Source organism: Nomascus leucogenys, chromosome 8 (genome assembly GCF_006542625.1).
Source record: "Nomascus leucogenys isolate Asia chromosome 8, Asia_NLE_v1, whole genome shotgun sequence".
Classification (NCBI taxonomy): Eukaryota; Metazoa; Chordata; class Mammalia; order Primates; family Hylobatidae; genus Nomascus; species Nomascus leucogenys.
Genome location: NC_044388.1, coordinates 20,064,397 through 20,087,201, shown reverse-complemented (window position 1 = coordinate 20,087,201; position 22,805 = coordinate 20,064,397). Strand labels below are relative to the sequence as shown.

The 22,805-nt window shown below is 38.3% G+C and overlaps 1 protein-coding gene across 1 annotated transcript in view; it reads left to right on the top strand.

Moving 5' to 3' along the window:
- COL6A6 (collagen type VI alpha 6 chain) overlaps positions 1–22,805 on the top strand; it is a 105,525-nt gene that overhangs the window by 17,726 nt on the left and 64,994 nt on the right. The window contains exons 8-19 of the mRNA XM_030816841.1: positions 3,062–3,405; positions 3,491–3,569; positions 8,010–8,164; positions 10,581–10,673; positions 12,503–12,556; positions 13,996–14,067; positions 14,151–14,177; positions 14,512–14,556; positions 14,650–14,703; positions 15,731–15,793; positions 19,720–19,785; positions 21,113–21,166. Of these exons, the coding sequence (XP_030672701.1) occupies positions 3,062–3,405; positions 3,491–3,569; positions 8,010–8,164; positions 10,581–10,673; positions 12,503–12,556; positions 13,996–14,067; positions 14,151–14,177; positions 14,512–14,556; positions 14,650–14,703; positions 15,731–15,793; positions 19,720–19,785; positions 21,113–21,166 (1,106 nt within the window). The remainder of the gene's footprint in view (positions 1–3,061; positions 3,406–3,490; positions 3,570–8,009; positions 8,165–10,580; positions 10,674–12,502; positions 12,557–13,995; positions 14,068–14,150; positions 14,178–14,511; positions 14,557–14,649; positions 14,704–15,730; positions 15,794–19,719; positions 19,786–21,112; positions 21,167–22,805) is intronic.

Genomic DNA, 22,805 nt, shown 5'->3' with positions numbered 1-22,805 from the left:
ACAAGGTAGTATGTTACCAAGTTAGCCACAGCTTAAGAAAGCATAACTGGTGCGTTGGTCATGCAGAACATCACTGGAGAAGCCCTATAGAACCACCGTGTAGACCAGCCCAGCAGGGGGAATAAAGGAGAGGATTTACCTGCCAATTGCTTCCCATCTACTGCCTCTCATAAGTCAGAGAGTTAACTTCCCTACACTACTGGGTTGCGTTATCCAGCCCCTTATGGAAACTGCTGGGGAAACCAGAAACAGGTCCAACAGTGCACTACACCTAGGGTAGGAAATGGTGAAGGGACCAGGGCCTCCCTAAGTTCACGTGGGTTGCACACGGGCACTAGAGCCAAGGTGGCCATTCTGCCCCGAGCATGGTGGAGGCTGTGTCAAAGCCAGGCTGTCACCTCCGCGGTTAGCAGACTAAGGATGGTGGCAGCTAAGGCTCTTCCGTGGACAAATGTCTATGCCTTGGGAAAGGGAGGAAGCAAATCTGGGAGGTATGTAAACTGAGTCTGTAACAGTCCCTAGCTATACTTTATAGATCATCCTTTCTTTTTTAATCTAAAATACCCCATCTTTCAAAGTCCCAAACAGATTTCTCTCCTATCCCAGCAAATAATTGCCACTTTCCCCTTTAAAGTATTTTCTCAAGAATCTGTCTTCTAATCTTACAAATGTACCCTAGCCTCTTGACAGTATTTCTTAATACCAAGAATCTGCCATCATCGGCTCCAATTAAGTACTGTCTTTATAAATTAATAATTAGAATCAGCTTTTGGGCTTGGCAGGAAACAATGAGACTGTAACTGTCTGATCCAATTCACTCTTTTCTGTGCTTTTGTATTTTTACTTTGAAATATATAACCCCCTTATTTTTATAGACAAGAAAATTAATGCCCAGAGAGGATAAGAGTTGCCAAAAGTAGTTTGGCAGTAACAGAGTGGTGACCAGCATATGACTGAAACTGAACTTCTGTCTTCCCGCTCACAGACTTGCCCCCCAGGATTGCACATTGCTATTTGGAGGACTAGTCAAGGGCTCAGCGGGCTACTCTTACTTCTCTTATCACCCTCTGTAGCCAGTCCTGCCAATTACCTTCTTAAATATTTTGCTTTTATTGCCGCTTTCTTATTCCCACTGCTGTTATCCTACTTTAATTCTTCACTATTTCTTTGGGAATCCAATTTCGGCCTTCTCTCTAGCTCACTTCCAAAATTCCCTGCCTCCAGTCCTTTTGAGTCACCAATGGCAGATTTACTTTAAAGCACAACCTGTGTCATGGAAGACTTCAAGACAGGGCTCCTGATTTAAGGGCAGATGTCTCAGTGGAGTTTTTAGGCTGTTGCATGAGAGCCTCTTGCTCAGTATGGTTTGGTCTCTCTCACTGTACTTAGACACATGGTTACTAATTCTGGACTTGTCCACCAAATTCCATTCCTTCTATCACATTATTATGGAATCATTTGTCAATTTAAATTAAACACAAGGAACTTGTTTACCTAAATAAGTTTGTACTTTCAGCAATCTAGACAAAAATTTAAAATACACAATGTTTATAGGCAACAGTTCCCAAGGTCACTCGATGTCATTTTGGTATTTCTGCTGGTTGGTTTTTTTCACACGATTCTGTTTTCCTTAAAGACATTATCATATCTTGGTTACTACCTGGTTTTCTGCTCAGGTTTAAACAGTCGTCATCAAAAATGAAACTTTCAAGCTCAAGACAGATATGAGAAGACATAGATGCAAGAGGAATTTTGGAAAGGATATATTCTGCTTTTTTCTAAATAGTTTATCCTTTTCTGATTAAGAAGAGATTTCCAATAAAATACAGTAAAATAAGATGCTCAATCTTCCAGATTTTTGATAACACTTTGATTTACCTTGAATCTCATGACGAAAATTGATTATCAAATAAGATTTTTGTTTTCCCTCGGTCAATTCTCATTAAAAATCAAGTTGCCAACACTTGTTTTAAAAGTTGAAATTGATGATTTTGGTTTTAAACATTTGCAAATGTCCAGCTGACCAGTGTGTCTGGGAAGTAGTTAGGCATTTGTCTTTACAAGGAATATCTTAAACATTGCTGATCTAAGCAAACCAAATTAAAAACAACCGCTCATTTTATCAAGCAAGCTGTATGTGTTCAGTTTGCTGAAAAAAAATTAGTTTTTAGCCAAGTTAAAAATTCTTGAAAGAAGAGTGTATGAGTCACATGACTTTATTGTTCTCTAATTAACTGCCTTTAGGATACTCAGCTTAAAATATCAAGCCCTTTCTAGTTTCTCCAACTCTTAAGTTTCCCTAGAATTAATAAGAATAAGAGCAAAGCACTTTAATGCAGCACGCCTCTAAGTATTTAACCTCAAAATGGCAGTGTCCGTGGCTTCTGGAATGGCTGAGCTCCTGTAAGCGGCACCATCTTTGACATGGTCAAATGTGGATAATTTGGTTACCAGTTTCTTCATTTGTCAGACTTACACCAAGCAAGATCTCAAAGGATCTCCTGAATTTTTTAGTTTTGTTTTTTTCTTTTCTGAGTGGATGTTAGAAGACAACAAGAGGAATCAAAGAGGCCCTTTTTAGAAAGATAAATCATCAAAACCATTCCTTAGATGAGTCCTTTGTGATTTATTTTTTTCTAAATGACTTTATCCAAATGTTCTTAAATTTCCCTTATGATTATTATAATTTAATAATTGTTGAATGACCTCAATTGATAAGTAGCATTATATGAATGTCTTATTTTAGACTAATTACATTTCCACAGTGTACTTTAGGGATATTTAAATGATTCTGCATGACTTTTTCAGTAGCTAAAATCTTTCAGAACTTCATTATAGAATCATCAGATTTTATATGACCTGAAAAAATAATAATGAACCCTTACACTTTTACAGGTTAGAAAAGAGTTGATTCTTAGCCTCTTCCTTTATTCATTTATGCCTTTGTGTTCCAACTTTATAACTGAAATAGAATTCCAAGTCCCTTGATTCAGACATGGTGTCTGAGTTAAATAAAGGTGTTTGTTGATTTATTAAGACATGCTTTTCCTTTGAATCCTAGACTGTTTCGTGGATGTTGTGGTGGGATTTGATGTCTCAACTCAGGAGAAAGGGCAGACTTTGCTTGAAGGTCAGCCTTGGATGGAAACCTACCTTCAAGACATCTTACGTGCCATCAGCTCCCTCAATGGAGTAAGCTGTGAGGTGGGCACAGAGACTCAGGTCAGTGTGGCTTTTCAAGTGACCAATGCCATGGAAAAATATTCTCCCAAGTTTGAGATCTACAGTGAAAACATACTGAATAGCTTGAAGGATATAACAGTTAAAGGACCATCTCTTCTCAATGCAAACCTCTTAGATTCTCTATGGGATACATTTCAGAATAAATCGGCCGCTCGAGGAAAGGTAACATGGATTTATCTTATTTGTTGGTCTATGATTGCAATGAACCCTTTTTAACTCATTTTTCTTTTTTTGAATACTTTCTTAGGTGGTCCTTTTATTTTCAGATGGATTGGATGATGATGTTGAGAAACTTGAACAAAAATCTGATGAACTTAGAAAAGAAGGTACTGAGTATGGAGGAGGAGTGGGAAGGGAGTGCTTATTAACTTTATAATCTCAGAACTAAATTCTGGCTCTTAAATTTCCAGGCTCTTAAATTTTGAATAACCCTGATTTTGACAATCTCTGTATTCTGTGTGTACTAGGCAGAACAAATGACCTCTCAGAATATTTTGACATCCACTTTTTTCCCATGCCTCATGTATATGAAACAGCACTGAATACAAAGTCCTATCCTTTGTCTCATATTACTGTATTTCTTCTTCCTGACCTTTCCTGGAGAATGTTCCTTTCTCTCTCGCCCCACATTATCTAATATTGCTACTTCTTTAGTGTCACCAGAAGAGAATAGTATATTTCTGCTTGACCGGGGAATGAGAGTCAGTTTTCTTCTAACACTCTTAAAGTTCCCAGAGTTACAAGCATTGTTGGATAAATTTACTCATGTTTTGGGGCTTTCTAATCAGTTCCTTCCTTCAGACCACAGGTGGGCCAACCATGGTGTTTGAGATTTTTAAGCTCTGGCACCAGGCTTTTGGCTTTTGAACCAAAAGCTTCTATTCTGAATCAAACAAGAACATGTGGATGTTCTTGTTTAGTCAAACAAAGAAGTTCTTGTTTGACTCAGAATAGAAGTCCTCTTCTGTAAGTGGGTGCTATTTCTGCCCTACCCAGATCTCCTTTACTGGCAGATTCACCTATCCTCTAGCTGCTAACAACTCACAGCTTACTCCTTCTCTGAAGAATTGCCCTTGGCCAGTAGAGCTGCCTCACCTGGAAGGTTGCTCTCCACCCCATCCTTGGGCAGCAGATTAGATTACAGAGTTGGACCTTTGCTTCTAAATGACACCAGTGGTGTGGTGCAATTTATGCCCCAGAGCTTCCTGGGATCAGGCTAAATAAAGCTAGACTCCAGCTGCAACACTGTCTTGCTCAGCAACTTCCCCTGCCCTATCCTGTTTTCTTCACTCCCTTTCTTCTGAAAGTGCTTCTTCAACAATTTGTGCACCTCCAAATCCTTATCTCAAACTCTGTTTCTAGGGAACCTGACCTAAGACATTACCTCTCAGGTTAGCTAATAGAAGTTGACAGGACTTTGTCTTTTCTATTTTGTTCTCTCTCTCCAATCTTAAACGAATTGCAAAATTCTCTGAGTTTACTACTAGGGAGTAAGGTTTTTATTTTATCCCTTATTTACTAAATCTGCCTTATTTTTATTCTCTCTGGTCTTGGCCTTTGTTCATGAGCTGTAATGAAGGTTTTAATTAAGACTGAAAAAAGATACTAGAGTGCTTAGTTGGGATGGGTGGGGTTGTTGCGGTGGTTGCTGTTTTGTTTTCTTTTATTTCAGCTTTTCCTTTGTGGGGAAAAGGTATTTCTCTTGCAAACGACAGTAGAGTTTCTTCCAGGAAGTGCTTTGGAATACCCAGAATTCTAAGACCAAACATCTTTCCTCCAGTGCCTACTGAAAAACTAGTAAATGGGTATAAACTTCAGAAGCTATATTTTGAATAATATCCTCAGATATTTAGATTCTTCAAATGGAAGAGAGAAATCATGGCAATAACGTTCTCTGAAAAGTGTCTAGTTCTTTGAAAGTGACCATCTTTGACATGGTTGAGTGTGAATAATTTGGTTACCAGTTTCTTCACCTGTCAGACTTACACCAAACAAGATGTCAAAGGATCTCCTGAATTTTTTGGTTTCGTGTTTTTCTTTAATAAAGAAAAGAAAGTGGCTTTCTGTATGGACAAGAAGTATCTCTCTCGCTGGCTTCCCATACTTACACACACAGAACTTCACTTGGTGCTGGGCCCTATGATCTATTCGCCTAGGAAATCTTCCTTAATTTCAGGCCAGGCATCAATATGTGTAAAGTATGCAGTCATCACTGAACAAGAGGAGACAAGGAAAAAACAATCCTTGATGGTGGACGTGGCTGTAAAACTTATGCACATGGAATGGGGCTTAAATTAATTAACTTTTTAGAATTGAATACCCTAGAATCTACTCAGTGATTCTTTATTCTCCCAAGTTTGAAAATCTTTTCTTTCTTAATTCACTGTTAGAAAATTGAAAACATTGTATTTAGGATCATATGACTCATTAATTGGATGAGTCTGAAAGAAGATAGGAGTCCCCTGATCCCAAGAAAAGCAGTTATAAATAATAGTTATATGCATATTTCTTGCAAGTCAACAATCCCATGGTTCTTATCACTCTTAAAATTTTACATTTCCTGGATATTATAAGAAAACTCAGATGACAGAAGGTTTCATTTCTCTTATAAGTAGATCCATTAGCATGCCTTCTCTTGATAACGAAACACCAGTTGATGTACAAGCATTTCATATCCCAGCCAACTCTACAACCTCTTTTCTCCCCCTCCTCATTTTCATTCTAGAAGAATGACCGACTATCCTGGTTTGTTTGGAACAAGATGGGAACTCTCAACACTAGAACCAGGAAAGTCCCAGGAAATGAGGACAAATTTGTCACCCTATTTTTCTTTGGTGGTTCGTTTGTTCTTTTTTATTTCTTTTTAATTTTTATTTATTTATTTTTTTGAGACGAAGTCTCGCCCTGTTGCCCAGGCTGGAGTGCAGTGGTGCCATCTCGGCTCACTGCGAGCTCCGCCTCCCGGGTCCAAGTGATTTTTGTGCATCAGCCTCCCGAGTAGCTGGGACTACAGTCACCTGCCACCACACCCGGCTAATTTTTTATATTTTTAGTAGACATGGGGTTTCACTGTGTTAGCCAGGATGGTCTCGATCTCCTGCCCTTGTGGTCCGCCTGCTTCGGCCTCCCAAAGTGCTGGGATTACAGGCGTGAGCCACCGTGCCCGGCCTCTTTCTTCCTTCCTTCCACTGCAGCTAACCATTCTGTTTGCCTCTCTTGGAACTTGAACCTCTCCAATATGTCCCTGAAACTTCATTCTCTTGATTTCTCTCTTCATCTACTCATTTCATATAAAATCATATCATATAGATTTATTTAAGAAGGTGTTCTTGACTCTCAGCCAAGTCCTTGAACATTTATCTATTCTGGTTCATTGGTACCCAATTCTCATCAAAGGATTCTTTACCCATCAATAATAAAATGAGAAAAATGTTGCCAGTGGAGTCAGGTTTACATGAAGATAAATGTATTTGATTTTAAGACTGCCCTTTATTCCAAGATTATATCTTTAGCACATTTTTATTGTCAAAATATCCTTTGAATGTAGGCTATGGAATTAGGCTATGTGGGTGAAAAACCTAAAAATACCACTTACAGGCAGTCATTTAACCTCTCCAAGTCTGTTTGCTTGTCTGTAAAATAGGACTATAATTATACGTACCAATAGAGTTATATTCGAGCCTTACAAATAAGATAATGCATATAAAGCACTTAACCATTTCCCAGGCACACAGTTTCTATCAACAAATGATGGCACTCTTGTTGCTGAATTACTTCCTCCACCATAATGACTGTCAGATTTATTACCATCATTATTTAATATTCTTACCTAGCAAAGTAAGTCATTGGCAACCCTGTGTTGGTCCTTAGCCAACAGTTTTCTTTGAAGTAATCGTATTCATAAAACCCCAAAGCCTCCTTAGCCACAGCTCCTGAATGATTGTGTCATCTGTTCCTAATTGCCTGACAATAGGCCTGTGACTCTTTTACTACTTATAGTTGCAACTGGGTTATTGATGTCTTATCAGATCATACAGAGCTGTGCTTTTCAAACTTTAATGTGTATACAAATCACCTGGGGATTTTGTTAAAATACAAATTCTGATTCAGTAAGTGTGGGAGGGGGCCTAAGATTCTGTATTTCTGATAAGCCCCCAGGTGATGCCAGTGCTGCTGCTTCAAGGATCCCCCACTGAGTGGCAAAAATGTAGAACATGTATTTTCTGTTTTTGAGACAGGGTTTTGCTCTGTTGCCCAGGCTGGGGTGCAGGAGCACAATCACAGCTCACTGCAGGCTCAACCTCCCAGGCTTAAGCGATCCTCCCACCTCAGCCTCCCATGTAGCTGGGACCACAGGCATATGCCATCATGCCCAGCTAATTTTGTAAAATTTTGTAAATTTTTTGTAGAGGTGGAATCTTACCATGTTGCCCAGGCTGGACTTTTTCTTGGTGTGTGAGTTTCTCTGTACTTTAGCACACTCTGTAGCTCTTTTAGAACTGTCTCCTTCAAATCAGGGAACTGGAAGTGGTGTTACAATTTTCCCCGTCTCCAATTTAATTAGTTTTGAAAAACGTAATTCCTTTTGTGCTCTTATTATAGTCTTGTCACTTGTCAGGTTTACATCATGTGTTTGGGGGAAGTGGACAGTAAACTGACTGTTCTTCTTGCAGCTGTTCACTGAGAATAACAATTTAAATATGCTTGCAAAAAACTAAAGTAACCAAACCCACCTCACCTGGAACATTGTAAACTGTGTTGGATAGGCCTGAATGCCCTCATAACTGTTGCTCTGGATGGACCTGCTGATTCAAGTGACTTGGCTGATCTTCCCTATATTGAATTTGGGAAAGGATTTGAGTACAGGACACAGCTCTCTATTGGCATGACAGATCTTGGAAGCCGGCTGTCAAAGCAGCTGGTAAGTTATTCTGAAAAGGCTGGTGAGCTTAAATTTTCAATTATTTTGTATATAGGTTTAATACTTATGCTTAAGAATTTGAACTTACTGTGTTTATTTGGGAGTGAAGAAAGGTTTTTACGAATTAGTGAACAGCCTAAGAGGGTTTGTTTGGAAGAAATGTAGTACAGTAAAGAGATGTCAAAGCATGTTTAATTTATATGCTTGGCAAAAATAGGAGGAGGAAAGAGGGAAAAAGAAGAAAATTTAAATAGCACCCACAATCAATTCCAAATTATAGCCAAAGAACATAAGTGACAAGAATCTGAGATGCGAGCATGAATCGGCCGTTACCTCCACCAGCCAGTTTTCACACCCCTTGCAGATCCTAGGCATAACAGCTTTCCGTACTGAGTGTAATTCTGGTGTTTAAGATGTGTATTTTTCCTGGGACAAGGCCTGTAAATGAAAGCAAATTACATTTGGAGTTCAACTAGAGAAAGAGCAATCTGCTCTAAAGCTTGGAGGAAATGCTTAGTGACAGTAAACCTCACATGTTGTACTTTATGAGCCATTGAAAGATTAGGGGTTGTGACTTCTTGAGATTTCTACCTTATGTTCTGTTTGTGTTTTTGAGACAGTCTTGCTCTATCGCCCAGGCTGAAGTGCAGTGTTGTGATCTCAGCTTACTGCAATCTCTGCCTCCTGGGTTCAAGCAATTCTCCCTGCCTCAGCCTCCTGAGTAGCTGGGATTACCAGCGCCCGCCACCATGCCCGGCTAATTTTTGTATATTTAGTAGAAACAGGGTTTTGCCATGTTGGCCAGGCTGGTCTCGAACTCCTGACCTCATCTTATGTTCTATTTTTAAACCTAACGCCTGTGTAAGATGCATCTCAATCGTATTTCTTTCAAAAACATACGAGAATTCAAACTCGAGTGGTAAAGCGTCAGCAAGCTCTGTGTGGCTCTACTTTTACTTTAAAGAATTGCTAGTAATTTTGTAATTTGCTTATAACTTACAAAATCTTTAATCGGTATATGAGAACACTTTCCAAGGAAGTGCTAGCTCCTGCTATTTTCCACCTATAAAATTCATATACACATAGGTATTTAAGCAGCTTGTTCAGTGTTGTAATTATGTAAAAATAATTACATAAAGAATATGAAAGTTTTGTTGGAATTCCTTTCTACATGGGAAGACAGTGTTTTTACAAAATGTATCTTTTTTTTTCCTGTGGGACTACTCTTTGAAATCTCTTTGGTAATTCATAGAAGAAGGAAATTCTTCTTCAAACAAACTTGTCAGTTTCCGTATATCATATAAATGGAACACTCTACAAGAAAAACTTAATCATAGATCAGTTTTAATGTTAATAGTAATAGATTTGATGCTGTAGAATTTTAGTGATCTAAAGAAAATTGATGTTATCTAATATAAAATCATGGTATCCATTTTGTTATTGTTTGCTTTCACACATTTCCAGTTTGACTGATTTTTCTGAAATTGTCAGGAAGAAGAATTTCATAATGTCAGAAAAGGAACATTATATAGTAGGAAACAATCAAAGGGAGAAAATTGCTAAATGACTATAACAACAGATTTTCATTTTTCATTGCACTAGAAATTTATTGGGAAACTTCACAATACAAAGATTGGTTCTACCCCACTAAAGTGAAGTATAACATTTATTTGAAAATAGACTTTTTCTGAAAGTAAATCTGGTGAGTTAATTGTAAAAACGTAAAGCAATATGTCATCTATTCGGGGGATGGCTAGGTAAGTCCAGGATGACATTTATTAATGTTTTAAAATATATGATATGGCTTTTTTTTACCAGAGTATAAAGAGGAATATTCTCCTGTGCCCCAATCCCCTACAGCAAGTGCTTCCAAAATGTTGCACGTGTAATTTGTGTTTTTGAAATCCTATCAGAATTGTTTTGGAAGAGTTAACCATTGGACTTAGTTCCAAGAAATGTTGCATTGGGCACTGTCTAAATTCTCTAGCCAAGATTTCACAAAATGAGGAAAATAGCATGCATTCATTTTATTGAACAAAATATTTGGGGCAGAAATGTATAGGGAAATCGACAATATCATGGTCAGTGCTAGGGTGAGATGTGGCAGGGACAGACAACCACATCAGTTGGCATGCAGTCAGTTTGCCACAGCTAAACTGATACCAATTTGAAAACACAGAAACATTTCTGAGTTGATTTGGAATACCTGAAATGGTGGAGAGTGCAGATGATAGGAGGAAAGATGGAAGCAAAAAAAAAAAAAAAAGTTTCATGCATTCTTTCTAAAGCACAGTCATTTGAATGGTGACCAGGCTTCTGAAACTGTGGTAGAAGTCTGGATCGCATGGTTGAACTTGTATACGAGATTTGGGAAGCAATATCACCAAATGTAATGTATTTCTTACCCTCTCCCAAGGTCAATGTTGCTGAAAGGACATGCTGCTGTTTGTTCTGCAAGTGCATTGGAGGAGATGGCACAATGGGAGATCCTGGACCACCAGGGAAAAGGGTGATTTTAGTTCAGATTTATGGGTTACTTTGAGTTGTAGTATGTCCTTCAGACATGGGTTTAAGTAGAAATAAGGGGTGATTTTTAACTTCTAAAGAGAGCCTCTTATATAAGAGTTTATTATACTCCTCTTTTTATGTGTTAAATTAGTCGTGGATTTTCCTTGGCATTCTAAATTGGAGTCTTTTTAAAAAGTTTTTGTGGAAGACTCAGGAGAAACAACTGTGAAGATCCTTGATTATCCAGTATCCTAGTGCCGATGACATTGATGCAGAAAAATCAGCTGTAATTCCTCATGTTGAATAATGAAAGCCTCCTCCATGTGAATAACCCATTTCGGCATTCATTTTTAATGATGGCAGAGTTATTAAAATCAAGCAGAAGATACTTTGTGTACTCTGCTGAAAACCAGGCTTGATCAGATCACTCTCTTACAGCAAAAGATGTTAAGATGTCTCATTCATCTTAAGCCAGGTCAAAATGTTATCCCAGATATGTAAACAAAAACAGGCTCATTATTTAAAAACAGAAACCAACAACATTGATTCATATATTTCCTAACCAGAAAAAGTATATGTACCCTTATGTAAAAATATTATTTTGAACTTTAAGAAATGTTTAAATACATATAAACACGGTGGATATGTTATAATGATTTCAATACAGTTTGTTTACGTGTGTTTTATTTTTGAATAATTTATAGATAGCACTATAACTCCCAAATCACCAGGGCTATGTCTCTGAATATGTCTCTGAAAGTTTTTGGACTAATTATTTCCTGAATGTTTCAGCTTCATGTAAAGAGAGTGGTAGATTTTTTAAAAAAACAAGGCTCAGAAAGAATGGAAAGGAAGGTGTGTGGTCTATTTTTCTATGTGTAGCATAAATCCTAAAAGATTTTTTAATAAAGGGAGAATAATTCTAGTTTATCAGTGGCAAATATAGCTGTGTTGACTTGAATGTTTGTTTAGAAAGAAGCTCTGGAACTATATATAAACCCAGATTTACAGTATTATGATTGATACCCCCTTGAGTTAACTGGACACTTATCTCAAAATTCCATTTTTCTTTTATATATATATATATATATATATATTTATTTATTTATTTTGTATTATACTTTAAGTTCTAGGGTACATGTGCACAACATGCAGGTTTGTTACATATGTATACATGTGCCATATTGGTGTGCTGCACCCATTAACTCGTCATTTACATTAGGTATATCTCCTAATGCTATCCCTCCCCCTCCCCCCACCCCACAACAGTCCCCGGTGTGTGATGTTCCCCTTCCTGTGTCCAGGTGTTCTCATTGTTCAATTCCCACCTATGAGTGAGAACATGCGGCGTTTGGTTTTTTTGTCCCTTTTTTTTTGAGATGGAGTCTCGCTGTGTCGCCCAGGCTGGAGTGCAGTGGGGCGATCTCGGCTCACTGCAAGCTCTGCCTCCCGGGTTCACTCCATTCTCCTGCCTCAGCCTCCTGAGTAGCTGGGACCACAGGCGCCGGCTACCACGCCCGGCTAATTTTTTATATTTTTAGTAGAGACGGGGTTTCACCGTGTTAGCCAGGATGGTCTCGATCTCCTGGCCTCGTAATCTGCCCGCCTGGGCCTCCCAAAGTGCTGGAATTACAGGCGTGAGCCACCATGCCCGGCCAAAATTCCATTTCTTTTTATGTGTGTAAATGCAACCTAATTGGGAAGGAAGGACTATTTTTTTCAAACAATTACTATTCCACATGAAGTAAAACTGTAAAGCTGAATTTGGTTTGGTTACCTCTGATTTTTGGTCCACAGATGCAAACGTTTTCTTCCTTTTCTTAATTCCAGGGACCTCCAGGTTTTAAAGGCAGTGAAGGCTACCTGGGAGAGGAGGGAATGGCTGTAAGTCAAGGCTCTTTTTTACCTCCATTTATCCCTAAAAACATCTACAATATGAACTTCCTTGAGTCAATTCAGAGGGAAGCAAGAAAGGTGAGATTCTAAGGATTCGTGTACAGAATCTCAGATCTTCTTTTGTCCTCATTGTGCTTTGCTTCTGGTGGTCATTAGTGGTTTATTGACCTATTGTCTCCTCTTTGACTACCCACCAACACTGCACAATGAATTCAATGCAGAAGTAACCTTCTTCACTAGGGGAGTTGAATCACTGCTGTTTCCCCCATTCTGGAGCATTCTATAAAGGTAAACCAACTCACCACATTGTGTATCAAGGACCCCACTCTTTCTTGCATTCACTCATCCTTCCATCCTCCCATCAATCCATCCAAACATTTGTTTACCAATTATATATTAAACATCTTACCATTTACTACATTATTTATCAAAGACCTCACACTTTAACATATTCATTGGTTCATTCAACAAATATATGTTACGTACGTGTGTGCCTGGCAGATGATCAGATACTTAACATATATTTGTAGGCTTCAGCAATAAGAAAAATAAAAGGAAAAATATGGCTTTTACCTCCAGGAAACTTTCAAACTAGTAGAAATGCAAATGAGACAACAGTGATTCTGGTTGTTATACACAAGGGCTAGACTAGAAGTACAGAGACATGCAAAGGAGTGTGGCAGAACAACTCAGTTACCTAACAGCCTTAGCTAAAGTTGGGGCTTGAGAGGGAAATGCTACAAACAAGGAGTAGTACTTGGGCAGACATTTGAAGGATGAATAGGAATTTCTACAGGCAAAGTTTGGGGAACAGTATGTTCAAGGGCATGTATCTGAGTCAGAGAAGATCATGTGCATAAGATGGCACATGGTCAACATGGATGGAACCCAGGTCACTGCAGGAGGAAGACATATGTGGCAAGTAAGACTCAGGTTATTGGGAGTCTTGAATCCCCTGCTGAAGATTTGGATTGTGTCTTCTAGTTAATGGGCAGTCACTGAATGGTGGGAAGCACAGGGGTCAAAATTATGGGAGTGTTTAGAAAGCACACTCAAGCAACATTACAGATGATGATAAGGTGAAGGTTATAGGTAAGTCTTGCAGTCATAGGTGCAAGACAGGTCCTAATTTGTGCTTAGGACAGTATGACTAGATATGTTAAGAAGGTTGGAAGGACGTAACTTGGTGACCACTTGGTGAGAGAGAAGCCTCACACAGCAGTATGCAAGTGGGATACAAAGCAAAGGGCTATCTATCATCAGGGTATCTCTGATTTATTTCTACTCTTAGTTTTCATAAGCAAAAAGTCTGGATTGTGAACCATGAGCATTCACAGTTTTTTTGGTAACAAAAAACTTGTCAAGTTTTCAAGACAGATCCCAGATTACAATAGAAAAAGCTCATTTGGATATGTGCCCTTTCTCAGGGAGAAAGAGGAGCCCCTGGACCAGTGGGAGAGCAAGGTACTAAGGGATGCTATGGCACAAAAGGTCCTAAGGTAAGGATTGCATAAGAATGTGGAGTTTTCTCAATATTAATTCCATTTTCCTACGCTAACTATTACTGTCCTTTTATTTTCAGGGAAACAGGGGACTAAATGGACAGGAGGTATGGTACCAGGCACATCCATTTACCTACGCATATGTTATCTAGAAATATTTTTATTTTTGAGATTATTTATCAGTAAATTACACAAATAAAGTTGTCATTGACTTTCCTTTTTTATTGCCAGCCATTTCATTTTGTTTCTTCTTCTCATTCATTATAGGCAATATATATTATTTGTTGATCATTTCTATTACTGAGTAATCTTTAATATTACCCAGGCCCAGCCTCACAAAGAGGCTGTATGTGAAACACAAAAAGAGAGTTTTTGTTTGGCATCTGACTTCTTTCCACATGCATGTGATGTACTCTGCTCTAATCATATCTATCTTTTCAGGGAGAAGTTGGGGAAAATGGAATTGATGGATTAAATGGAGAACAGGTAGAGCCTTCTTGTACCATAGAGAGCCTTCTGAGCTATTTACCATTATGAAAATGAGAATTCTATTAATAGCTTTCCCTTCATGTTTTTTAGGGTGATAATGGTCTTCCTGGAAGAAAAGGAGAAAAGGGTAATGAGGGATCCCAGGTAGGGATTTAAAAAGGAAGAACATAAAAATTGTACTGGGGATTAAGGGTGTGATTAACAGAGTAGAATAACTACTCAGTCAGCTGTTGCTACAAAACTGTTTTGTGACAGTCATAAAACGTCAATCACATACAATGATGAACATTTATTTCTTATGTTTCTGAGGGGTTCAGTTGATTGAGGCTGGACATGGCTCATGTCTGTAAGGTGGCCAGGGGCTTTACTCCATATGTCACTTACCCTCCTGGGACCAGGAGCTAGCCTAACCATGCTAGCCACGACCTTTTTATGCCCATGGCAGAAGCACAAGAAAGCAAGTGGAAACATACTAGAACTCTCAGGCCTTCTTACAGACCTAGGCTCAGAACTGTCTCAACACTTGCATCTCTTTCTGTTGGCCAAATCAGTGCATATTGCCAAACTCTGAGGAAGGGAATCTTGCCCACCACAGTTGGAAGTCGTTGTAGAGTTACATGACAAAGGACACAGGAATAGGGAGAGGTGGAGAACTGGGGCCATCAATGACAAGCAACTACCATAGTAAGAATAGAAGTGGGGTGTTGACAAGGGTCAGTGGTGCCAGGCAGCACATTGAAGAGTGAATTTCACTCATTCCCACCTAGAATAAATACCAAGAGCAGCCATATTTTCATCCTCTACTTTGTCTTTAGAGTGTGAACAGTTGAGTCAGAAACAACCATCTTGGGCAAAGTGCGTATTCTTTCTGAATCTCAGTTGCCTTATAAAAGAAAGATAATAAGGAATACCTGGTTCATAGAATATTTGTAAAAATCAACAAGATGACAAGTGTGTCTGGAACACAGAGTTCACCACTGTGGCAAATAATTGAGTTCACTATTTATTTATATGTTGCTTGAAACTAATTTTTTTGGTTGTTCATCTTTCCAACTTAAAAATAGCCTTGGTAGAAAAATATTTAATTGTTCACAAAGAAGAAAAGCTCTGTTTTTATTAATTTTATTAAAATTTCTTGTCTTGTTCTTCTTCTGATTTGTATTAACTTTAGGGAAGCCCAGGGAAGAGAGGGACTCCTGGTGACCATGGAGCAAAGGGCCTGCGAGGGGATCCCGTAAGTGCATGGGCTGCGAACTGGAGTTAGGGCTTGATTCTCATCAGTACTTCTGATAGGGAGTCTCAATTTCAAGGTACTACAATAGTAACCCTGAGTTTAAAACACCACAGGCATGATTGTAAAATTTTAAATTCAGGTATCTGTGCTAGATCCTCTTCATATACTGAATGAGTATGAGCAGTAAAAAGCCCTTGCATGTCTTTTGCAAATGCAATTTTGTAAATACATACTCAGAATTGTTCTTGTGCTTCAAAACAATGAAGAAATTCTGGTCCACTTCATTATCTTCCAAGCACCTCAAAATACAGACAGAATGAGAGAAACAAAACCATGTCTTTTTTTTCTGTTCTTGTGTTAGTCTGTTCTCACATTGCTAATAAAGACATACCTGAGTCTGGGTAATTTATAACGGAAAGAGGTTTAACTGACTCATAGTTCCACATGGCTGGGGTGCCCTCACAATCAGGAAGAAAGAGCAAAAGGACATCTTATGTGGTGGCAGCAAGAGAGCGTGTGCAGGGAAACTTCCATTTATAAAACCATCAGATCCTGTGAGACTTATTCACTACCACAAGAACAGTATGGGGGTAACTACCCCCATGATTCAGTTATTTCCACCTGGCCCCACTCTTGACGTGGGGATTATTACAATTCAAGATGAGATATGGGAGGAGACACAGCCAAACCACTATCAGTTCTCCAAGAATTTTTCTCAAGAATATCAGTCTCATTTCCTGTAACCCAGGCCAAGTAGAATTATATTAGGCAAAACTTATGACATAAGGGCACTGCTCTTGCAGGGGCACAGCCCAGTTGAGTAGGCATGACCCATGTTAAAGAAAAAAAAAAGGACACTCACCAATATATAGCGAATATGCCAAGTCCAATAGAATGTCAGTACTATGGGATTTTCATCACCATACCCACACTTAAGTAAGTCTCCAAAACCTTAACGAATTAAGGTTTAGCTTTGTTTTAAAATGTTTATTGAACTGTAACATACATCAGAAAAGTCCCTGAATTATAAATACCCAGCTTAATGAATGTGAATACACCTGTGTAGTCACCACCAGGTAAAGAAATAGAACATTACCAGCATCTCAGAAGCCCCCTCATGCTCACTGCAGCCACTACTCACCTTCCCCAAGGTAATCACTATCCTGTCACTATAAATCAGTTTTACATGTTCTAGAACTTGATATAAATGGAATCATATAAGTGTCTGCTCTTTTTTTCTGGCTTCTTTTGCTTTATACTTGTAAGATGAATCGATGTTGTATATAACAATAGTTCATTCAATTTCGTGGCTGCATTGCATAGTATTTCATTGTGTGAATATACCATGATTTATTCATTACACTAATGATATGTGGGTTGTTCCCAGTTTTTGCTTTTCTAAATAGTGCTGCTATGAATATTCTTATATATGTCTTTTGATGCACTTTTGTACATATTTATATTGGGTCTATATTTTAAGAGTAGAATTTCTGGATTATAATGTGTATGGCCATAATCAGATTGTCTTTACAGTCAGATGGTTTTCAAAAGTTTGTATTTATTTATACTCCCACTAGCAATGTATGAGAACAGTACTACACACTCATCAGAATAGTTACAATTTATAAAAAACAATACCAAGTGCTGATAAGGATGTGGGACACCTGGGAATCTCATGAGGATTTTTGTTTTCTTTGATATAACCTCTGGTATACAATGGGTTGATCACAGAAGGAATTCAATGCAATATATATGAACATGTGAATGTTAGGCAACTGTATTTAAAAACAGAGGAATTTGTGCGTGAAGAAATCATTCTTGACTAAGTGACATCTTCTGATAATGGTGTCCTGAGAATTTTCAAACTTCAAAGAATCTAATTTAGAGCCAAAGAACTATCCACATATAAGCACAACTTAGAAATATTAGTTCAAATACAAAGACATTTCAGTCATCCATATATGATGACCAAAAATTCATTTGGGGCATTGCCATATAACTTACACTGATTTTGATCAGAATTTCTCCTAAATTGTCTGCTAAAGATCATGTGATTATGTAACATATTTTAAAGAGTCTGAATAATGTAAAGAGCTTTCTATTTTAAAAGAAATGCTCTATGACTTCCAACTGTAAAACAACTCTATGCTTTTTTACATGTGGCTTCAGTGCATTACTATTTCAGGAAAAATTGGGGATAAATAAATAGAACACGCATGGTCAGTTTATTCTTAGGAAAGCATGTAAATGATGCAAATTTTGGAAACCCTAAGCTTATTCAGATAGGATTTATGATCACATGGAAGTGCATTCGGCTGTTTGGAATTTCCCATCTTGACAAGCTGTTTGGAATTTCCCATACTGACTGAAAGTGTTTTTTTAATCTTAGGAAATATTGGGGGAGAACAGTTAAATCATTTGTCTGATCTACAGAGGCTATAGTAAGGTTCATTTTGACAATATATTATTATAAACCCATGTTTAATTGTAAATTTGTGGAAGATAATGCTTTTTTACCCAGTTGTATACATATAGAAAGACTAAATCGGTTCATATTCACATTGACCAACTGTCTATATGCAATTTGGGTTGTTCTATTCTGTAAAATGTGCTGGCATGTGATTCTTTTTATGTTATCTCTTCAAGTAGTTTAGAATTGAACTATAATAAGGGGCTTTTATGTCCAGTGAAATAAAATTCTGGACTTTACGTGACCTTCCTTTTCCTTCCTTGCTTTTTCCACCAAAATACAATTTTCTGATATTGTAATTGAGGTATACCCTGCTTGGAGAACTTAAGAGACAAATATTTAAACTTACGGGAGAAAAAGAAGATGCAGAAAATGATATTTGGCTTTGGTAGGTGGAGGAAAGAAGCAATTTTTCACCTACATTTTAGTAATATCAGTGTTATAAAGTAAATTCCAAACCCATCTTTTTCACCCCATTAACTTACAAGCTCTGTAAGTACAAAACCATTTGTTTAAAAATCTTACTAAGTATCAGGAACAATGATATGCCCCTGCTGGTGACTGCAAATTACTTATTGATTGATGAAGGAAATCTGAGCTGCTATCAGCCCAGCAGCCCCATAGCTGGCACTCAGCAGGACTGGATAATTGTTGTCCTCTCTCAATTTATTGGAGCATTGACTGAATTGACTAGCTCGATTGATTGTCTCAGCATCATGGAGACACAGCTCTGTTTGTGGTTCGTACGACTCAAGCAAGAAAGACTTTGGTTTGGCCTGCTAAAGACATATCCCACAATGTATGCTTGTTTTCAGTGAGTTTCCGGGAAATATTTGCATGAATAGTGGGAAAAATTCAAAATTTCAGGACTTTTTGAAAACTGGAAGAGTAGGGGTGAACATATGGGAGTAGCATGTGGGAGTGCCCAGGTGTCCAGGAAGAGAAAGAGGGAGCCAGTGGCAGGTAGTGTCTTCAGTGTCACTTAGTGTGCTTATCACATTATCAGGGTGGAACCCGTTACAAATGTTTGTCTTTTCCCAAGGGTATGGTAGAATAAAATCTGCCAACTTTCAAGTGTAACTTCGCGTAGCCTCCAAGAAAAAAGAGGAAAAGTTAAGAGAAGGGGTGGCAGTAACAAGAGGGGTTTCCTCCAGACCCAGGGTAAGAGTTGCCATGCACATGAGTCACATCACCCTGGCTTGCCTTAGCTGTGCCTTCTCTGGAGAGCTCTTTCTCCCCCCACACACACTTTAGGTCTCCATTCTCTCTCTGATAATGTCAAACACAGGAGGAAAAGAAAATACTTGTAAGCCGTCTGTAATTTTAACCTATTTCTGCTTTCAAATGGGTTGGACTTGTCAACTTCTCGAGAGATAGCTAAGTGTTATAGATAAGTTATATTTTTAAGGAGAAATGTTCAAATATATTAATTTTTCTCTTTATTTTCTATTTTTAGGGAGCTCCTGGAGTTGATAATAGCATAGAAGGACCCACAGGCTTGAAAGGAGAACGTGGAAGACAAGTAATTATGTGGGCTTGTAAAATCGCGATGCAACAACTGTGGGGCTTAAGTTCTTATTGGTAGAATATGAAATGCTTAACAAAAAAATTGGAATCAAAGTGGATATTCTTGGTACAGAAAAACTATTATTAGGAGCAAAATGATCTTTTCTCCTGCCTGTGTACTACTCTGGGATTTGAGAAACATTCTTGTCTTCCTCCTCTAAATTTGGGGTGACTTGATTCACCAAGACACATCCTCGAGGTTTTCATGAATATAAACATTGGAACTCTAACTTAAAATGTAGGGCTAGCTGATAGAAAGAACTGTGCTAACAAAAGAGTTGTTGGCCTTTCCAGTATCTGGAGGTAACATACCCTAAAAAGACATATTAGTAGTACATTATAAAAAGAACAAGATCTGGTGAATAGATGTGGTCGACACAATCAAGAAAAGTTCTTGGGCTTAATCTCATAAGTCACAATGTGGTCATCAAAACCTGTTTTCAGTATTTAAAAATAGTTATCTAAAAAATGTGTGTTACTGGATTTTCTTGGATAATGTTCCCTTGATGACTGTACCTAGGGAAGAAGTATGATATACTGGAAAGAACTGTGCTTTGGAGACAGCCCTAGGTCCTATGTCATGCTCCATTGCTTACCAGCTCTGGGCCTTGGGATACTTCCTGTAAACCCCAATTTTCTCATCTGCAAAATAGGGTGAATAGCCTACTTTAGAAGGTCATGATGGGAATTAATGATATTTAATTTAATGACATTATAACCTTCAGTAAATATTATCTGCCATTATTAGTAAGTGGTAAATGTAAGTCCCAAAGGAGACTCATAAATTATTGCATACTTTTGTATCTAATGATCATCTCAAGTGATCATCTAGTGATCATACAAGTCTTTTTATTATGAGACTTTATTTACAGTAAGGTAATAATCTGTTTGATTAGCCAAATGGATCAAGCAATTCAAAAGTAGAAACCCAAACCAATAGTAGCCATAACTGACACACAGTATGCTTTAGTTGTCCACACTGTGGCACGTAGTAGGGATAGTTTGAATTATCTGAGACATACACCCCAAATACAACTTAGACAGTAGTGATGAATGATGAACAGATGAAGCCATGTCATTAGCATTTTTTCCTGTAATTCCTCATGACGCACATAGAGACGTGACTTATGATCAGTAGAGTTCATGCCATTTTCCAAAGGAAAGGTAACTCTCTCATTGGCGTGTGAACCTATCTATCCTCCCTGGAGTAAAAGTTGATGTTAAAGAGGAACTCTGTCAATGCTGCATAATTGCCGTCACACATCTGTCTGTTCCTTTGACAGGGTAGAAGAGGCTGGCCAGGCCCCCCCGGGACACCAGGCTCTAGAAGAAAGACAGTAAGAGCCCTTCTAGACAAGGAGACCCACTGTTCTGGTGGCTCATATTGTGGTGAAAATGGCTGACTTGGAGGAGTGGGTGGGATGGTTCTGCTGGAGCTCACTACCTTGGGGAAACTAACTTAGGGCATCTCGCAGACTAGGGCTGGCAAAGGACTTGGGAAAGCCCTGGAAGCTGAGGTAGGAAAGTGCTGACTGCAGAGCAGATCACCAGTCAGGAGAGAGAGCTGGGCAAAGAAAACCAAAAAAGCCTCCAACTAGGGGAAAAGTGGTCAAAGTGTGGCCTACTAGCTAGGTTGAGATCACCTGTGATAGCGTTTTAAATCCAAATTCTATTCTTTCTCTGCCAAATTGTATGACTATTAAGAAAAGAAAGAATGGCGATTATTAAAAAGTCAAGAAACGATAGATGCTCATGAGGATGTGGAGAAATAGGAATACTTTTACACTGTTGGTGGGAATGTAAATTAGTTCAACCATTGTGGAAGACAGTATGACAATTCCTCAAGGATCTAGAACCAGAAATACCATTTTACCCAGCAATCCCATAACTGGGCATATACCAAAAGGAATATAAATCATTCTACGAGAAAAACACATGCACATGTATGTTTATTGCAGCACTATTATGATAGCAAAGACATGGCACCAACCCAAATGCCCATCAATGATAGACTGGATAAAGAAAATGTGGTACATATACACCATGGAATACCATGCAGCCATAAAAAGGAATGAGATCATGTCGTTTGCAGGGACATGGATGAAGCTGGAGCCATCATCCTCAGGAAACTAACACAGGAGTGGAAAACCAAACACCGCATACTCACTCATAAGTGGGTGTTGAACATTGAGAACACATGGACACAGGAGAACAACACATACCAGGGCCAGTTGGGGGTTGGGGGGGCAAGAGAAGGGAGAGAATTAGGACAAATAGCTAATGCATGCAGGGCATAAAACCTAGATGAACAGTTGATAGGTGCAGCAAACATGGCACACATACACTTAGGTAACAAACCTACACGTTCTGCACTTGTATCCCGGAACTTAAAGTAAAATAAAAATAAAAATTTAAAAAAGGAAAAAAAAAGAGTGGGGGGAAGAGAAGAAGTAAGTCCTGGTATACGCATATCTGAGAGTGAAATTGGGTCACTTGCTTGTTGGGGGTACAGTTTTGGTTTGTTTTTTGTTATTTTTTCATTAAGTACGTTAAAAAATTTGTGTGCAGAAAAGCACAGAGATGATAAAATATTCAATAAGAAGAGATAACTTTAATAAAATATACTTAGATGCCTACATCAGGGTCTAAATTAGGCTGTCTCATTTCATTTTGCTAGGTTTTCTTTCCATTCTTTATGTAGTTATCCGGCCTTCAATTTCCGCCACCCCCTCCCAAATAGAAAATGTTTTAAAATTAAGCACAAGTAGAAACTACTTTAGTATATTGCATTTATTACACATTGTCTTTTCTGAGCAGAAGTTTATAGAACCAGCTATTATACTCCATCGAAAAATATTTTTTTATCTTGGAGCATATCCGTGTTCTTTGCAAGGCAGGAAAAATGAAAAGAGATTGTTTAAAATATGCAGAATTTGATTGCTGGAAAAGTGCTTTACTAATGCAGTTTCAATTCTT